General features: G+C 35.0%; 1 protein-coding gene across 2 annotated transcripts in view; it reads left to right on the top strand.

Annotated features, from left to right (window-relative positions):
- LOC113497532 (vesicular glutamate transporter 1) overlaps positions 1–18736 on the top strand; it is a 35441-nt gene that overhangs the window by 8844 nt on the left and 7861 nt on the right. For both annotated transcript variants that reach the window (XM_026877112.1, XM_026877113.1), the window contains one exon: positions 327–440. In XM_026877112.1, coding sequence (XP_026732913.1) covers positions 373–440 — 68 coding nt within the window. In that variant the 5' untranslated portion in view covers positions 327–372. The remainder of the gene's footprint in view (positions 1–326; positions 441–18736) is intronic.

Here is an 18736-nt window from a genome sequence, read left to right as displayed (position 1 = left end):
CTGTGAAATCTTTGGTATAGTAACCTAAAACTATCAGTATTACTATATTTTTGTAAAGTGGTGTTAAAAGTATCATATACATCTACATACAAAGTATGTATGTATAGGCAGGTCCGTACATGCTGGTCGATTATGTAACATTAGGGCTACATAGTTAGAAAGATTATTGATTTTTCCTTTTGAGTTAGATTCAATTTCGTGATTCTGTGATCGCAAAACTCTACACAAAGTTCCATAATCAGTGAATAGTTTTGAAAGGCCTAGAACTTATAATTTCTTTTTTTTTGTATTTTGAGGTGGTTCCTTTAATATAATTTTATTTGTAGGTGTTAGTGAAAGGTGTCATTTGATGTGGGACGTGGGACCGGCGTCATGCAGGGGCTCAATGCCGCGAAGGAGAAGGCCTCGGGGCTCTTCGCCAACAAACCCCTTCTGTTCAAGTAAGTCCTAGTCTAATTAGAAAATTTTCATTCTAGGTACTAGGTATTTACGGCTTTTAAGCATCGTTTTTTCAAAGATTCCATTTCGTTAATCGGAAAACGGATGCGCCGTTACCTTATGTGGATAAGTAAGACTTACAGTGAACTTCCTAAGAAACAACTATCGTTCAGTTTCGTATCGTAGCATAACTTGTACATGACCTTTAAAGAGCAGGGCATGAAAAACCACGATTGCGTGGTTTGGATGTAATGCATGAAAGATAGTTAGGTAATTTAAGAGGTAGTTGTGTCTTTTTTGCTCTTCTTATATCCTAATAGTAACAGAATTGGGAATTCAAAGTACTCTTGAAAGTTTTCGCGTTTATGGCAGTGCTGAGGAACATTAAGGCTTAGATCTAGACACACGTCATTGCTAAGAAGTTTTATAATATCACATTAAGCTATTCTATCAGTGTTGTTGCAAATAACCCCATGTAATAACTTATGAAGATAATTTAGCGACTAATTAAAAATAATGTCATAAAAATATCACTACGGAGAATATTGGTATCTAATACAAAAAAAAAACTATTAAGCGCTTAGTAATTAAACAAATGAATATCATCTATTGTTAGTGCGCTAAAAGTAAAGAATATAACGTATATTCTAACTGTGAGTAACAACATAACCATGGCTTTGCAATTGGAGAAAAGAGCAAGCGACGGAAATGGAACATGATCAGAAAGGCCTACTTTTTCCATGGAAACGTCATTAATCGGAATTGAAGGCAAATACCTTAGAGACCAGTATTCTAAAGTTTTTAACACTACAGAGCAAATTACAATTTGAACGTGACCAATAACTCAATCGTTCAGAATACTATTCCTTTGTAGCGTAGATATTGTCGCAAAACTATGTCAGAAACAGATTTGATCAAATTATATTTTTTATAACTGATTACCATTTTCTCTCTGGCGAATGGATATGTTAACCAGTAACTTAATTCTTATGCGATTTGCGTAATCTGATATAAAGGTCCGAAAAGAAGGAGGTTTTCGTTACTCTAATTTGGTTAAGAAACTGACTCAATCGTGATAAAAAATCAAGTTCGACTTTTATAAGAAGCTGGCTTTAACTAACCTTTAAGTAACGGCTACCTTTTAATCCGTTTTCTGATTTATAATAAATAAATAATTAAATGAAAATACGTCTCCAATTTTAGGCATCACTCTACATTGATGCACAAGAAGGAACGCAATTCCTTCTCTTGAAAATTATCTCTTCATGTAGCCATTCCGAAGAAATATTTAAAAGTATGTTTAATAATCTTAGTTTATCCACTATTAAGACATTTGCATATACACTAGACATAACTTAAACCTTAACTGTATAATTATTTCTAAAACACGAAGCGATCTTCCATTCTCTTACACATAACAAATATCAAGAAAACATCGTATAAACAATAGACGGTTGAGCAACGCGCGGGGAATCGAACCAATTTAGTTGGAAGCCGCGAGTCGATCGCCGATAATATTGACAGCCGGATAATACTTGTTGCAATCGAAATAAAATATAAGGGAGGAGAAATCTCGGACGGTTCTCTAACGAGCATTTGTGATGTAGGGCCGACATACACTTCCATTACATCAAAAAGTTCAAAATAAATATGCTTTAATTTTTGAAGAGTCCAAGAAAACCTCATAATTAGAGAAGTATGGTCAGAAGTGTGATGGCATGAAGGATATGATGGAAATGCCTTCGTATGTTATAGAGATTAGTGGTATAAAACGCTGCATCTTCAATGGAGTCTACTTTCCTAACGCTAAAACTGTAAAAAAACAAAAGCAGTATTTTCCATTATTGAGTACCTACTTGATCGATCTATAATATACCTCAAAATATTTTTTTAGGAAATAGCATTTTTTTTTAATTTTTCCCTCCTTTCTGTTATTTACATCAAGCCGCTTGAAAAGTACAACTCTGAGAATTGAACATTGATCATTATGCTATAAAAAGTGCCACAAAATTAGCAAGTTAGAAATATGCTTCATCATCAATTTATACCCCTAAGATGAGGGTAACTGTCCTCCCAACTGAAATATCTTAATGTTGATAAATACACGTCTCTTTCCCTCCTTAGTCTTCATTTATTTTGGAACTGATTTCTTTCTCTTTATAAAATGATACTAGGTCTTTTAAGGGTACTAAAAAAGCGTTTTATACTGTTTAGAGGAGAAAAAATAAAAAAATAATTAATAATTCACCCAATATTTTTTTTGGAGTCATAACATTTAATTAATAAATGTCGGTTATCTTAATGGAAATAAGAACAATCCCTTCTAACAGATCATAATACTAAATGGTCCGGATTCGATAAATAATGCGATTACTGCGTTAGCTGGTGGCAGCCCTAGAGGTACAGTCGAGTGCTCAGCGCTGATAACAAACAGACATCATCCGGATTTGTGTCGTCATGCGAACACTCCCGCTCCAAATGCACGAGCGGTACATTCGCGCACATAAGTATATTGTTACGGCGATTTGTTCGCAAATCTTACCGTGCCTCGTTTTATGATCGTAATACCCTTTGCAGAATTTGGTTTTGTTGCTATTCGAACGTGAAGACAAAATATAAATCGGGGAATGTTTTTCTCTTATAAATTGATTTTCAATTTTTTAAGTCCACCAGAAACACAGGATATTCAATTAGAAAATAAAATTTATGTTTCATACTTTTTCCAAACTCTGAATTTCTTTCTGAAGTTATTTTATATTTCATGTTTAAAAGGATAATTCTTAAAAGCGCTAATTCAAATTTACAAACGAAAATAAAAATCCTTATAGAAAATTGAATAAAATTCAGGCTACAAAAAATATGTCGTAGGCGATGGCAAAAATGGGTACTAAGATTTAATCGAGATAGATCGGCCAAAGGCATTTATAATGACCACTAGGTTTTAAAATGATAAAGCAACATACATCTGCGTCTCTCGAATTATCCCTACGGTAAGCTTATAAATTGCATAGCGACGAGCAACCAAAGTAGAAGGGTAGCCGGTTCATTATTTAGTCCGTTTAAATCACTAAGTCCTTAAAAGACATTAGCAGGCTTTGTAGCGTTATCGCAGTACACAAAAGAGATTTGGAGCCAACTGACAAGGGGAGGTACCCGTCACTTTATACAATAATATTAAGCCGTAGTCTGCTTGATCTGAAGTACCATTTAATGGGAGATTATATTTTAATTGGGAGTCTGTACATTAAAAAATGAAGGAACGCGCTATAACAGGTGTAGTGGAAAGGTATGAAATAGCAGTGTAATTGTAGGGGTAAAAGCCGCAAAACGAAAAAAGTAAATGAGTATATGTCGTGGGCCGGTATTTCAGTACTATCGGTATTTATTGCCCAATATATTTGCAATAACCTGTCACCATTAAATGGTCCAGAAGGGTAGCCGCAATTTATTTTGCACACATTTGGCTATGAAAATGTCTAGACAACTAAATACGTGTTGAGCACTTACGCTAATTGTTTCCGCCATTTGAATATTGCTCACGACAATTACTCGATTGGACGCCAGAGGCCGCTGCTGCGCGGACCCCTAAATTAATTGCTCTCGCTCTTGTTTTATTTTGATGAGGACAAAACTGACTGCTGAAATGGCTAAAATATGAGAGGGGACGCTATAGAAGTGACTTCAAAATCGATTATTTCTGATACAATGTCTTTTTACGATTTTGCTTTGATAAACGTTGGATCATAGGGTGTTAGACTGTTTTTGTAAAAAGGTACTATAAGCAATTTACAATATTTTCGTAAATATGTATGCATCTTTAAGTATTTGTACTATTTCTGGATACAACCTGCAAAATATTTGAATTTTATGAAATACAACCTGTCTGTATGGGATGGCTGGGAAAATGGCTAAAGCGTTAAAGATAAAGTCATCTGTAGCCGAGTTAGTGAATTTCCTGTGTAGCGTAAAATCAATGAGGAGACAGGCAGGTAACAAACTATATTTCCTCAATCTGTGCCTTCATCCGGTCGGTGTTATCGATATCCGGGGAGAATCCGTTTATCGAAGGAATACTATTCACATTAATGACTGTCATAGAGTTTTTATTATATCAAAGCAGTGATGTTCACTGATTACGATTACTTCATAAAAAAGGTAAATACTATTTATGTACATATATGTGTACCCTGGTGTACATTGTGTAATGAGTGTATATAGGCGAAATATAACCTACAAGCTGTTGCAACCGCTTTAAATGAAAATATATTAATTATGGGAACAAAATCGGGATAATAACTATGTTATAATATATGTTTAACTAGCTTATAAGCTGTTTGTTTCATTAGTTTCGTGTTAATCTATTAGGTGGTTATTGCGTGACAGAGCGTTTATAATATTAGTAGGATAGTAGGCTTAGATTGATAGAGAATTATTGTCTTCTTCGACTCTACGTCACCTATATTGTAGATGTATCTTTGCCTAAGTAACAGGAGCACGGGTTAAACGTTCTCAGGGTATACGACTTTGGTGTATTAGGCCCATGAATAGGTGACCGTCTCAATTTAATGAGTTGATAATTTGTTTCCAGAGGTATATTGAATTTTGGACCCCGGCCTTCATTTATGTATCTCTGACAGTAGTCAACGTCGTCAGAAGACAGAAAATCGGACAAACGGTCTGAATGAGAAGTACGCTTGCCCTGGTATAGTTGAAGAGTTAAGTCACTTCTTTTAAATCATACGAAGCTACATCCCTTTAGACAGGAAGTTTACCAGAGCATCCAAAATACATATAACGAAAGCCTCAAAATGTAGAGTTCCGTATTTCTATGATTCATTTGGTTTCAGTTGGGAAAACTCTAAGCTAAATTCATTTTTTACAAAAACAAGAAATTTCAGGGTTTCGTATTTAGGGAAATTCGCATGAAGGCAAAAATTTTTTTTTCTTGATTTTCTTCTTCATACAAATATCCTCAAAATTCAAACCGCAAATGTAGACCTTACAATGCATGTTCCTTCTGACAGTAACATAAGTAACGAGACAAGCATTGTTATTCAACAATAGGATTGAAATATGATTCAGATGTTCATGTAAACAGTCCGTAGTCTGTTCACCATAAAGTTTGACGTCAAAGTGTTATATTACTTAACTAATTGGCGAAGCTCGCCTCAGGGTTTGCGGATGAAATTTTAATAAGCTTTGCTAGTCTTGATGTGGGTGGACATAGCCAATTACCAATACATAAATTATAATGTTTTAAAATTTCTTTACAACGAAATAGGAAAAGATTTTTGATGATCAATGCTCATAAAATTATATATCCTATATCCTTCATGCTAAGACACAGTGCGGATGTAATTTCTTATGTAGGTGGTATATCAAGGACAAAATTAAAATACGTTTAATATTGTAAAAGTAGCATTTTTGCTCGACATACAAGAACAAAGATATTAAATATCCGAGCAAATATAATGGAAACAGATTGTAATGCAATAATCTCTAGTTACGACAGATGAAGAAGGATCTTACGACTTGCCGACGTAGAGTCGGCGTCGTAGTAGACTGGGTATTAACACTGCCCCATTTTTTTTGGAAACCAAGTAGCACTATTTTTGACGACCTAACCTTATCTCCATTAACCTCAAAATATTTGGCTTCGTATCTCGTCCTCGATTTCGTCCGTGAACTAAACCGGGCTAATCGTGTCGTCATCCCCGGAGATCGATAGTCCCGGTGCCGTCTTGTCTGTCCGGCGGGACGGCGCGGCGCCTCCGCCGGCGGCACGGCGCGGCGCCAAGGGGACGAATCTCCGCAAATAAATCTATCTTATAAACCACTGATATTTATTATTTATTTTTGTTGCCGTGTATTATTGATTTGGTCGTGATTAGCTGATTTGATTGGGGGTAATTTGGTGATTTTTGATTGAGGAATTTCGGTAAGGGAATGGTAGCCTCATTAAGATGCCTTAAGATACGTTCTTAAGTCAAATCAACTGAATGATGTTACACAAAATAATCTTAACGTAAACATGTAACTAATACTAAGATAACTAATTAGAATAAAGATAAAATGGACAGAATGTGTATTGAAAGTTTTTATTGAACTGTGTATTAGAAAGAAAATCTTTTAGAATTTTTCATTTTTTTTTTATAACATGAATATAACTTAACTTCAATATTTAATTAGACGTTTCAAAACTGGAAGGCAAATTTAAAAATTAAAATTTAAAAAGTATCAAGGGTTAACAAATTATGAGCAACCCTTAAAAAAAATATTACAAACTCAATCATCTATTGAAGTAAACGATAATTACAAAGTCCAACTAACTCTCGATATTCTGTTGAATTAAAAACCCCCCTCGGTTTGACTTATACTCATTAAGGGAACTAAATTGTCGTAATGAGAATCCTCTGTGAAAGGACACAGATTTAATTTGCTGCGTGGACGCTACCGCATCTACACAGCTACCGGCATTAATCCCACTTCAAAGGGCATGCTGAAATTACAGAACGTATACGTATAGAGGTATTATATTCAAATGAACGTCAGTCTTGCACAGTTGATTATTTTTGACTCTTTGTAAGCGAGCTGTATCAATGTTAATGAATAGAGGTATTGGTTGTGTGTGTGGGATGCTAATTAGTCCGTCGGAATATTCTGCAATATTGATACAGAGACGAACAGAATTAAACTAGTTGTTGTTTTTTAAAATGCATGCAGTTTTCAGTATTTAATATCTTTATAAAAAAGAGATCTTATCCTCTTAATCCAGTTACATGGCAACATGTTAGTCAGACTGGTTGTCAGACTTTGTAGCTTCTGACTTCCCGTAAAAACGAAAAACAGCAGAAGGCATTCCGGTAACAAATATTATTAAATGTTTAGCATGTGATGTTTTATGCCTTTCTTATTCTATATGGGACCCACAATTAAACATGACTTCCGTAATACGGAGAAACTCGTTATGACATAGATGGGCACCCATCCATGTACTGACCGTAGCAATTGTAGATGAACCTGTGATCGATAAACTTGTGCAGTAGTAACCTAAATAGTAAATTTTCTATTTTGGATGAGACGTCTTCTTGAAAAAGAAATCTTGTTCACTCCCTTCTGCTACATATTTTTAGAGAGCTGATTATAGCTTAATATTTTTGTAGTGTGTTTTCTCACTTTTTGTTTTCTTTTTTTTCAATCCTCTTCTTGGCGTGAATAGTATCGGTATTTCAAATATAAACGTGATTTCTGTCAACAAAAAAATATTTAACTTAAAACCCGTGGTCTGTTTAACACGCTTTATGTTTCTCGGTCAAATCCCCTTAATCCCAATAACTGCGTATTGCGGCAAAAATCTCTGTGTTAAAACAAAGATAGACGTCTGGCGCCAGGCGTAGGGCAGACGCCGCGGCGCCGCTCGGCCCACTCTCCTGCCTTCATAAACGACAATGTAGCCAAACACCATAGACCAGACAACTGACGTCACTACACGTGCCTATTTTTACCATTCTTTTATGGTAAAATATTTGTTATTTTTTGTAGAGCTGGGTAGGTATTGTAATAACAACTATAATATGACAACTGATGGAGAGATGAAATCATCAAATGAAGATACTCTTTAAGAATTCTGTATTTTAACCTGGAAATTAAATGTTATGTTTTGGAAACAGACACATGATATATTTTTGAAATAGTCACGCTACAAGAAAGCCGCAACATACTGCGTTAGAAAAGCAATTACAATTTCTAATAATTTGCGACAGCTGATAACATTCCAATAGTATTTATACTTGTGGCTATATTAAGATTATTATCTCTCTATTCACGACACAGAGAGTTGAAGTATAAAAAGCAGAAATACTATTTCGTATTAACTAGTACCACTTCTGTCGCTAACCTTCTCTGTGTACAAGTGAGATCGACATTCGTTCGTTTTCCTCCACTAATGTACGTGGTGTGCAAATATTTGCGTTCGAAGACTTATTGATCACAGATCATGACGGCTCGCACTTGACGCGGCTTCCGTCACGCGCCGAGTGCTTGTAAGATGGTGTGCGTGCGTTTTGTACTCCCAACCCTAGTTCGGAAACAATGTTGAGTTCTATCAAAGTATATATGCTGCTTTTTTATTTTTCTTAGTAATTGCAGTAATGGGTAACAGTTATAGAGATGAACATAGTACATCGTACATAATGTTATCGTAGTAGACAATACACAAATGTGAAATTTAATAAAAATTATACAAAACTCTTACAGAACATAATCAAGGGAATATATGTATAGTATACCTACTTAATGATTTGTAAGACGTCTGAACTAAAGCAAGTTTATTTTAGTTTAAAAATAAAAAAGTTAACATCTGTGGTAATTACAGAGAAAATTCATTTCAACATTTTGGTGATTTCTAAAATTTCGTACATACCGTACTATTTTTCTGAACTATTCGTTTGTATGGCTTCTTTGTCGCAAATTGTTTAATTTCCTTTTAAAAAACCAACTACAAAGTTTTGTAAGAAAAACTTACATCACAAATATTTCACCACTTAGAAGTTTTAAATAACTTCAGTGTTTCGTTCTTGAACTTTATGAAATTAATGACCTCTAAATAACAAAAGCTTTTACTTACAAATCTTTAATAAAACGTTTAGAATGTTCTATAATATTAGTAACAAGTTAATACGCAGAGGCGTTTCAGCTCTCGATTGAATTTCCGGTCGGTAATGACGTTGCGGGCCGACGCCACCGGAAATACCGTTAATGCATGTCAATTGTTGTGCCCTTAACTTTGTTGGCTACCACTCTCGTGGCTATACTCAAAACGTTTTGAAATATTTTAAACTTAATGGCTTTTAGCTTTTGTAAAGTGCAGTTTGGGACGACGTGACTTTATTTTGCAAATTGTTTTTTGTCATATTCTCTTATAATGACATATGGTGTTGCACGTGTATTCTTTATATATTGGTACAGAGGAGAAACATGTTCTTTGTTGAACAAACATCAAAATAAATGGAGAAAAAATAGAATAAAAACATTCAAAGTAATTATAGTTAACAGTACATAATCGTTATAATTCAAAGTCTTCAGAATTAGAAATTCTATTAAAAGAATAGGTTTAACAGCTGATCGTTATACCTCGTGATATCTTGACCATTAATTAATAAAATACCTCCAGTTGCTATGGCGATTTATCCTCTCGATTCAAGTCGATTTAATGCCGCGATCTATAAAGAGGGCCGAGCTGAACAAATATTTGTATGGTCCACAGTTGTTTATTACTCCCTCGGGTGACGTTGTTACATACGAGATTGATCCATACACTGACATAAGTAAACTAGGTAGCGTTAGACGTTATTTGAAGGAGACATTTCTGAGTTTAGCAGACAATTCTAACTTTACAAAGGCATTCGACATTCCGTCACACTTAGAAGAAAAACAAGTGATGTACGCCATTCAAGACACCGCACTATTGTGAACGAGCTGACGCGCAGACTCCCTATATGTACACAACAAAGGGTTGCACTCGCAGATTGCTTAATGGACAGTGAAGGCTGAGATAGCAACGTGATAAATCACCGACGTGATTACCGAGCCATTATCTAAAATACAATCTCGGGGGCGACAACTTAGAAAGTAAAGTTGTTGATGTAATTGACTATGACGCGTCGGTGTCTCTATTATTAGATTCATCTTCCTTTCTCAACATTGTTTAACGAAATTGATTAATATTGCAAATAAGTAAAATCGATTATTGCTTGAGTTTCAAATGTACCGAATACCGACATACTTATATCAAAACACGTGAATAGTAGAAACCACAAAATTACATTTGTACTCGCGATCCACCCTCGGTAGTCGATCAACGGCAAACAAATAAGCGAATTGGTACAATCGAGTCTATTTCATGCAAGCCCCTCAAGTGACGCGCTCAAAGAGAAGCTCGAGCGATCCGCGGCGTGCGGCACGCCTTTGACGAACACAAAGTTACAAAGGCAGCTTTACGAGTACGTGTGGATATTACCAACACAATCCAGAAAAGTAATTAAAAATTAAATCGAAAATTCTTTGTCTAATTCACACAAAGAAACCAATCACACCCGAAATCTAAACCACTGTTCTGTTCTACACTGTACTACAATATTATTACTAACTCTAGTTTAAAATGGACGTATCAATCGTAAAAGCAAGGGTAAATTAATTACGACTCGGCAATACTCATCAATCTTACAATAAACATTTACATCACATCGTATTGAAATGTAGGCTTAGTATTTAAATGGATTCCCATTTGTAGTCCCGAAACATGAAAATAGCGTGGCTCTCAAACAGAGAGGGGTTGCGTAGAGTTAATAAAATGCGCAAAGCGTTCGCTGACAAGGATGTATGCAAATCAGGCGACAGACTTGTAAGCCTGTGGAAAATACTCTCTTTGACAGTGCACTAGTGAGATACTGGGACATTTATTTTTCACTATCATGAATTTGATACATAATAATGAGGAAAATTTATGGTCTTAAGAAAATCTTCCATTCTTGTAAAAAAATCTTAAACGAAGACATCTTACTTAACAGAACTTACCAGAATCTTGTTCAAAACCGTACACCGTACGTTTGATACAAAAGTCCTTCAGCCTTTTTTAGTGCATTGTATAAGAGCCGTCTCTATTATTTGTCTAGTCTGTGGCAGGCGTACTTTTAAAGTATATTGCGTATCCTCATACATACGTATGGTGAGGGTTATTGTTGTTTTTCAAAGCCGGTAACGTTTCGCCCATCTGAAAGGGGTTTCACCGCGGTTTCACCTCGCTTCCAACAGATTTGTAGCTACGCATTGTACATTTAATACACGGTGGGTACTTTTATAACGGTCGGATTTATTGAGTGTTTAGGATCCATAAAAATGTAACTGCTTCAATAACAATATTTAGTGGTTTACATAAAATCACGTAGAACAGTTTATGACAGATTGGTGATTCATTAAGAAAAAAAATGTCAATCTTTATTACATTGTTTTATACAGCACTCTATCATACATAGAATTTCAATGAGATTATTCTGTTTCAAGTCTAGACTGAAATCGAAGCAGTTTCGTATAGTATCTTAAATCACATTTCATACTAAATCCACTTTAAAAGTTTAATGATCTTCAGAATGAATAAATCAGTCTAGAAAATTCTTAATTTACTCTACTATCTCAGACACGATAGGATCAAATGGATGCAACTTAAACGGGCATTAAGAAACATTTTTGCGACCTCCCCGAGATAAGTTTCTCTTGATCCCGGCCATTGTGATAGTCATCTGTAGAAAACTCCGTGGAAAGCCCCGGACTCATTCGCCATTCATGGGGCGATTTGATTTACTTAAGATCTTTGGCTTGATACCGTCTATTAAGCGAGTGGTTTGAGAGGAAGGTCGCTTTTATAAAAGTATAATGTGATGTGTTGTCCAAGTACAGCTATATAAGATAACGTTTTTTATGCTATAAAATACTGGGATATCGAGAATTTGGCCAATAGTTTAACATACTTATAAGATGATTTTTTTATTAAAAATCGCAAAAACACTATAAGAATCCTTTATTATTAAAGATGTACTTAAGCATTACTCATCAAACGCATTCTGACTCTACGAAGGTTTTATTTGACCCCATTTAATAAAGTGATTTCATATAAAGTTCTTGGATATTGTTATGACTAATAAAACAGACTAAGGAAGCATTTGTTGAGAATTTGGCGACGTTTCATATGAATTGGGAACTCTAAAATTAAAATTTATTTACCTACACATATTATTTTTAGTAATCAAAAAGTAATCTAAATGATTTTTATACTGTTTTTTTACAAAAGAGGTGCATTAGAAGGGTGGGTTAACGCGTGGTTCCGGGCGAGCGGACAGACGATTTATAAAATGAGTTTGCGGTGCAACCAAGCCGTGATACCCCATTGGTTACGTCTCACTTCTTTATTAGTGATGCTACGATACCGGAGTTGCGTGGTATCGATAAAATGTTTTATGGTTTTTGTGACGGAAAATTATAATAGAAAAAAGGTCTTAATGGGCGATATTTTTCCAAACTAATTAAAGAGAAGATAGGTCTTTATTGTTTATAGAAATCGTCTTTAGACAGTAATCTATGAAAAATCAAGGCTGTAGAATTAAGATTAGCAAAATGTTCTGCAAAACAATGTGTAGTAACTATATGTCATTTATTACTTTCATAGATGTTTTTTATTCCTATACAAGAAGTATGAGATAAAGTATAACGTAGTAGATTCCCATTATAATAGAGCAGACCAAAAAAAAAAATGAAAAAAAAAAAACAAGAACAAGGACAACAAAGATTCCCACTTTTATGCTAAGATAATAAACATAACAATATGAATTACTATGTAAAACTTAAAATTTAATCAAAAACAAAAAGAAAATTTTATCGATAAATGAATCACAATAAAACAAAAAAGATATCAAAGCGGTACATCACTATTTCACGGGCATTTGTCGCGGGACGTCACCATTTTTCCCTCGCTGCGCCGCCATCAGTGGAAAGTTAAAAGCATTGAAAGACATATCGCGGGTTCCTTCCAAGCTTCATTGTTCTCTCGCCCTTTGTCCCGCGCCGAATGTTTTAATGTAATTGGCTTTGTGAGACGATTTTTTTACCCCACTTTCCTTGTCGTGTGTGCGTAACATACGAAAAGTTTCAGTTATATTCAGTCCACTGGACTTATTGTAACTTGGTTCATAATTAGAGTGTTTTCCTGTAATACGAAAATCGAAGAGCAATGAAACCATTTTTCAACTGTTTTATGAAACACAATTAACAATACTTAATACAGTTTGTCAGTAGAAGCAATAATATCGTTATGAAATGTAGAACAATAATCACAATTCCATTCATCGTGTTTCCAGTCGGCAGTGTATCGTAGTATCACAGAAATAATAACGCGATATGCATATTACTATAACATCCTTCCTATTCTAACTACCCCATCTCCTCTGACTCCAGTAAGTGAGTTGGATATAAATTGGGGCATTGTCTGTGAATCTGGAGCAATCGCGAGACTTTTAGAATCATTCTGCAATAGAACGAGAAATACGAAGTCCAATACCGAGTTTTTGTCCTTCTCGTTTATTGAGTTTCCTTAAGGGCAGACAGGGAGAGATAAGGATTGATTATTATTATCGTCGCGGAATTTTTGCAGAATAAGATAGCTGATCTTGAATGAATTCCCTTTTGTTTTCTCGCTCTGATGCTGTTTCGTTTCGCTCTGGCGCACAGGACTTAGCACTATATACACTCCTGTCACCAGAATACAGGATCAATCCGCAGTGTGATTCGGTACTTTTTTACAAAAAATATTACCTAATATTTTTGATGGACAGTTTTGTCGAATTGATAAAGTATTTAACATTATTATCGGTTTCTTATCGAATGGAGAACATCAATAATGTTTCGAAACTCAACTGAGAAGCTAATTACTAATTATTTTAGGTTGTATGGCGCCGCTCATTAAGTAAGATGGTAATTAATTAATGTAATTATGAACTTAATAACAATTCCGCCTAAGTCTCGCTGGGTCTCAAGGGTTACAGATTATGTAGATATTGATATAAATATAAGTCAAAAAAACTCAAAAATTCTACTATTTAGTTATTTCAGATTCTTTTCGGATGTTCGTAAATTGATTTCAGTTAAATTTTATTAATTACCAATGTTAATTATAATCTACCTTCGATTTTAGTTCATAGCTATATTTCATTGAAAATCTACGTTTTTACATTAACTCATATTGAGACAAAACATTTTCGTGTTTTAAAGCTATAAATCAATTAACAGAATCATAAATAGGCAACAGGTCAAATGTCTTTGCAGAATACCGCTGTGAGTGAGGACAGAGGGAGCGTGGCACGCATTTCTGGCTAGTTTGATACCAGCTCCCGTTCACATCACTACCGTTCCTCGGTTCGCGTTAAATATACGATAAATTACTCCTGATTAATCGTCTTCCCGATATATCGTTGGACTTTACGGAACAATGAACGTGTTTTATCACAATTCAATGTGTTCTTGACTTCTTACAACTTGACTTACGAGTGGATCAAACAGTGCTTTAAAAAAAACTTCAAGAATATTTTTTCTTGTCTACTATAAGTTTATTTGAGAGTTTAAAGAAATCCACAGGTTGTTGTTTCTATGTGTTCCAAAACGGCCGGAAACGCGCTTGAAATAAGGACTCTATAACTTAAGTGTAAGGTAGTAAGTTGTTTAAAAGATACGAGGGTGTGAATTCTGATATCACCTGTTGATCCTACTGAGAAAATCCTCAGGGAACATGTTTTGGAGGATATTGTAAGTATTACTGTAAGATGTAGAAGATTCACAGATTTACCGAAAAAAATTTTTTTACGGTTTCATATGACTATTGTTGCATTGCCTGATTCTACAGAGCTAAGATTTTTTTGTTATTATTAAGGTATTTGAAAATAGTGATATACACACAATACACATTTAAATTCATGTTGTAAGCAAATTTCCGTTCGGTTTCACAGTGAATACAGTAGACCGTAAATCGGTGTTAACACTTTGACCTTGACAGTGCCCGTATTTTAGAGCAGTAAGGTTTATTTTGGCAAATCGTCATTATGTTTAGCTTGTGACATACCCTACTCTTGAACTACAATTTTTTTACTATTTTTTTTCCTTTTAATAAAATATGTCGTAAAGTTTTTATTCATAAAGTCATCATTCATATTCAAAAGCAACAAATCTAGAATCGCTAATGTACATAGGAAAATCTTTCACGACTCCTTCATTAGAACATTATTATGTGATAACTCAAATCCGATGAGGCATTTCTTCGAAATCAGTTGTCCCTCGTCAGAGACAATAAGTCGGAGCTATATTTATGTCTTCATATGTCACGGTTCCCCTTAGAAACGGTCTCAAGAGACAGCATTACGATGTCACAGGTAGACTAATTTATTTTTACGATACAACTATAACAAAAATATATCAATATAAAACTATACACATACATAAAGTATAGGCAGATATAAATAACTCTGCTCCCTTTTTAGACAATTACTAAGCATAAAAAAGTACCGAAACGGTTACACCGAAGTGCGAGCCAATCAGTGTAAAAGCACTCACACGTATTTTCGGCATACAACAAAGCCACAATGTATAAGGCAAGAAAAGAGCTGCAGGAAAGAATAAGGAACTAAAAGACACATTGTGACCTAATAACAGGTCTATTATTGACGCGAGATCGATACAAGACTCCAGGGGCCTGCGACACGAATATTAAAATTATCTACAAGTCTTCAACGAGTGTCCCCAGTCCCTGTTCTATTAGATTTGAGGGAAAAAATCGCCCTCGGGAGCTTTATTCAATTGGCTGCTACTGTACGTTTACAGGTTGGCATAGACTGCGTTATGTCGTTTATTGTAGTAATCACGTTAATTATTTCTTGTAGTTGTAATTATAATGAATATACAATTTCTTTATGATGATTTTTGAAATTCATTTATGTTAGTACGTTGACACTTATTCAGTAGTATATTAAGGTATAATAATAATTTTAAGTTATGAGATATAAACTTTTAAGCGTGTTCTTAATAGACTGTAAAACACATGAAGAGCGAGTTCACCCCTTGCAGTAGACGCGATACCCGCGTGAAGCATAGCGCTTCCTAATCCGAGGTATTTGCGTAATTGATATTTACAACTAACCTGGATTTGGGAACGCTTTTCCCAGGATTAAATGGGGATTTGTTTGGATTTCCTTCTTTGCGAATTCACTTCAATTTATTTACTGCCTCGTACCTCGTGAGCGCCTATAACGTTTACTGTTATGCCGTTGCTGAATGTTCTTACTTTATTTTTATCCGTTTTTTATTCGTTTCTGCAAAATTCAAACACAAAATAACTGCAAAACAAGTTTCGAACAGATTTAGAAAACACAAAAATTTGAACAGTTGAAATAAAAACCCAAACAGCACGTTTACACAAAAATGAAATAAAAAACCTGCAAATGGACGGGAAAATCAAGAAACAACAGAGGCGTATCCCGGACGTGAGGTACGCGCCGCCCGGCAGATTAGGCGGCAAAGAGAGTAAGAATCTACCAGCCAAATACAACACCATTGCAAATACAACACAGCTGTCTTGTTTGCCTTCCATTTTTATGATATTTGTCGCTGCAAGTTGAGAGAAAATAAAATTTATGTTTGAAATAGAAATATGAAATGGAGCACGTTCATCAGACTGGCTTATGTCGATGCGATTTCATTACTCGCATGGCACGTATAGGCATATACCTATGTGTGTTGTATTGTATATGGTAGTTCATTACTAGAAGTTACAGCCATAGTTACTAGTTACCGCAAAAGTACTCAATCATAACAAGTACGAAGTGAAAACTTAAGATCAAAGAAATGGTTGAAACTTCTTAGCGAAGTAACTTTCCTTTATATTGTGTTCAGCGTCGCAAATCGATGAAATTATTGTTTTATTTGCTGCTATCTCTTTTCATTTGATTTCCTCGGCATCCATGAACGGCCATAAAATAAATCTGGTCATAAATAAAGGCAAGGAGCCGCTAACAAGCGTCTCGGGTTCACCAAGTGATATTTCTTAGGTTGCCTCGCCATTTTTGTCATAACTCTATTATGTTCGCGAGTGTCGAAATGCGAGATCATTCACTTGATTTATGGATAGACTTCTTTGTAATAAAGTGAACAAGTTTATTTTAAATTTTCGCTTTTACTCAACGAGTTTATAATGTATGTGATATTTGTGGAAAGCTTTTGTTCTAAATAAATAAAATAATTTAAATTAGATTTTCGGCATTATTTTATAAAAAAAAATACTTTGGGCACAAAGACAAAAAACAATGTTTTATCTTCAACAAATTAATATTGTCGTGGTTATGACAGAATAGCACTATAATATTTCGTAGCTTCGTCAGCTGAATCCGGCTCAATAAATGTATATGTGTAGTGTCCGGAGTGCGCGTAGCTGTAATAGGTCGTTACGTTACATTTATTTATTACATGTTTTATTCACTATCTCGACGCGGTTTCGGATCGTTGACAGACGGGCCTACGTACTCGGGTTCTATTTTACTCAAACAACTTTTCACTGCCACACTTGTGTATACTAAGCGTGCATGAAATGATGCTCGTAGCATTGCTACGAACTTTCGTAGCGGTAATTTTTGACCGCTACAAAAAACACATTTTGATTTGTATCATAAACCTACGCATGTACTAACATCAGTATTACTATTAATGTCACTGCTGCTTAGATACAGTAGTTAAAAGAAAAATGTTGTCTGTTTTACTTTTCCACATTCATCTATGGTATCCCAAATGCATTTGCGATCGGTGATCGCAGGGGGTGGTCGGGAAACAAATTTAACCGACAATTGTAAATCAATTAGAGAGGGTGGCTTTACGGGGTGTAATAGCTACCCCCTCCCGCGAGCGGCGACAGGGCCGGAATTGAACACAAAATACTAGAATACAGGAAATCTTTTTAAAATTACAAGCATTTGTTACAGAAATCACAGTAATAAATACAAAAGATTTATTTTTGAGATATCAATGTAGCAAAAGGTAACAATAAATCGCAATCACGAAACAAATTAATTGAAGCCATTGAAATGGCATCTAAATAAAGGATGTCATTTTGCGTTAATTAAACAAGCTCTCATATCTCGAGTCTTAATTAATTAAGAAGTCTCCGCGTACCGCCCTGGCGTCTATAGGTATTCATAGTGGGGAATGTTCAAGTGCATATTGTGATCTACGCAATAGCCCCCCGGCCCCCAGCCCATACTCTTTTGCCCCCCCGCTCTTCACGTCTGATCCAGGAGTTCTGTCTTCGAGATGTCGAGAAAACCTATACGCATGGCTAATGTTAAAAGCGAAATTTATTGTCCATCTTCTTTTGAATGCTAACAGCAAACGTGTAAATTAAGATAATTTCCTGTTAATGACAATTAATTTTTGTAATATTTTGCTCAAAAGACCATCATTGAAGTTAGCAAGTCATTTTTGCAACAAATTTTCGCTTTCTGTATTCTCTCTTCTTCCTAAATGCTTTAAACGTTAAACCTTTTTTAGTAATAAATTAGGATTTTGTCCTCACAGCGGGAACTTGGCGACAAAGTGCCAAATGACAAAGTTGGCTTAGAAGTTTCACTGTGAAATGGAACTCGGTCAGTGATTCAATTTGTAGTCCAAAATTATAATCTATTGTGGAGTCAAGGGCGTGACAAGTATAGCTAAGGTA

This window comes from Trichoplusia ni, chromosome 9, assembly GCF_003590095.1.
Source record: "Trichoplusia ni isolate ovarian cell line Hi5 chromosome 9, tn1, whole genome shotgun sequence".
Taxonomy (NCBI): Eukaryota; Metazoa; Arthropoda; class Insecta; order Lepidoptera; family Noctuidae; genus Trichoplusia; species Trichoplusia ni.
Note: the sequence above shows the minus strand (reverse complement) of the source record. Positions and strands in the feature narration are given on the sequence as shown.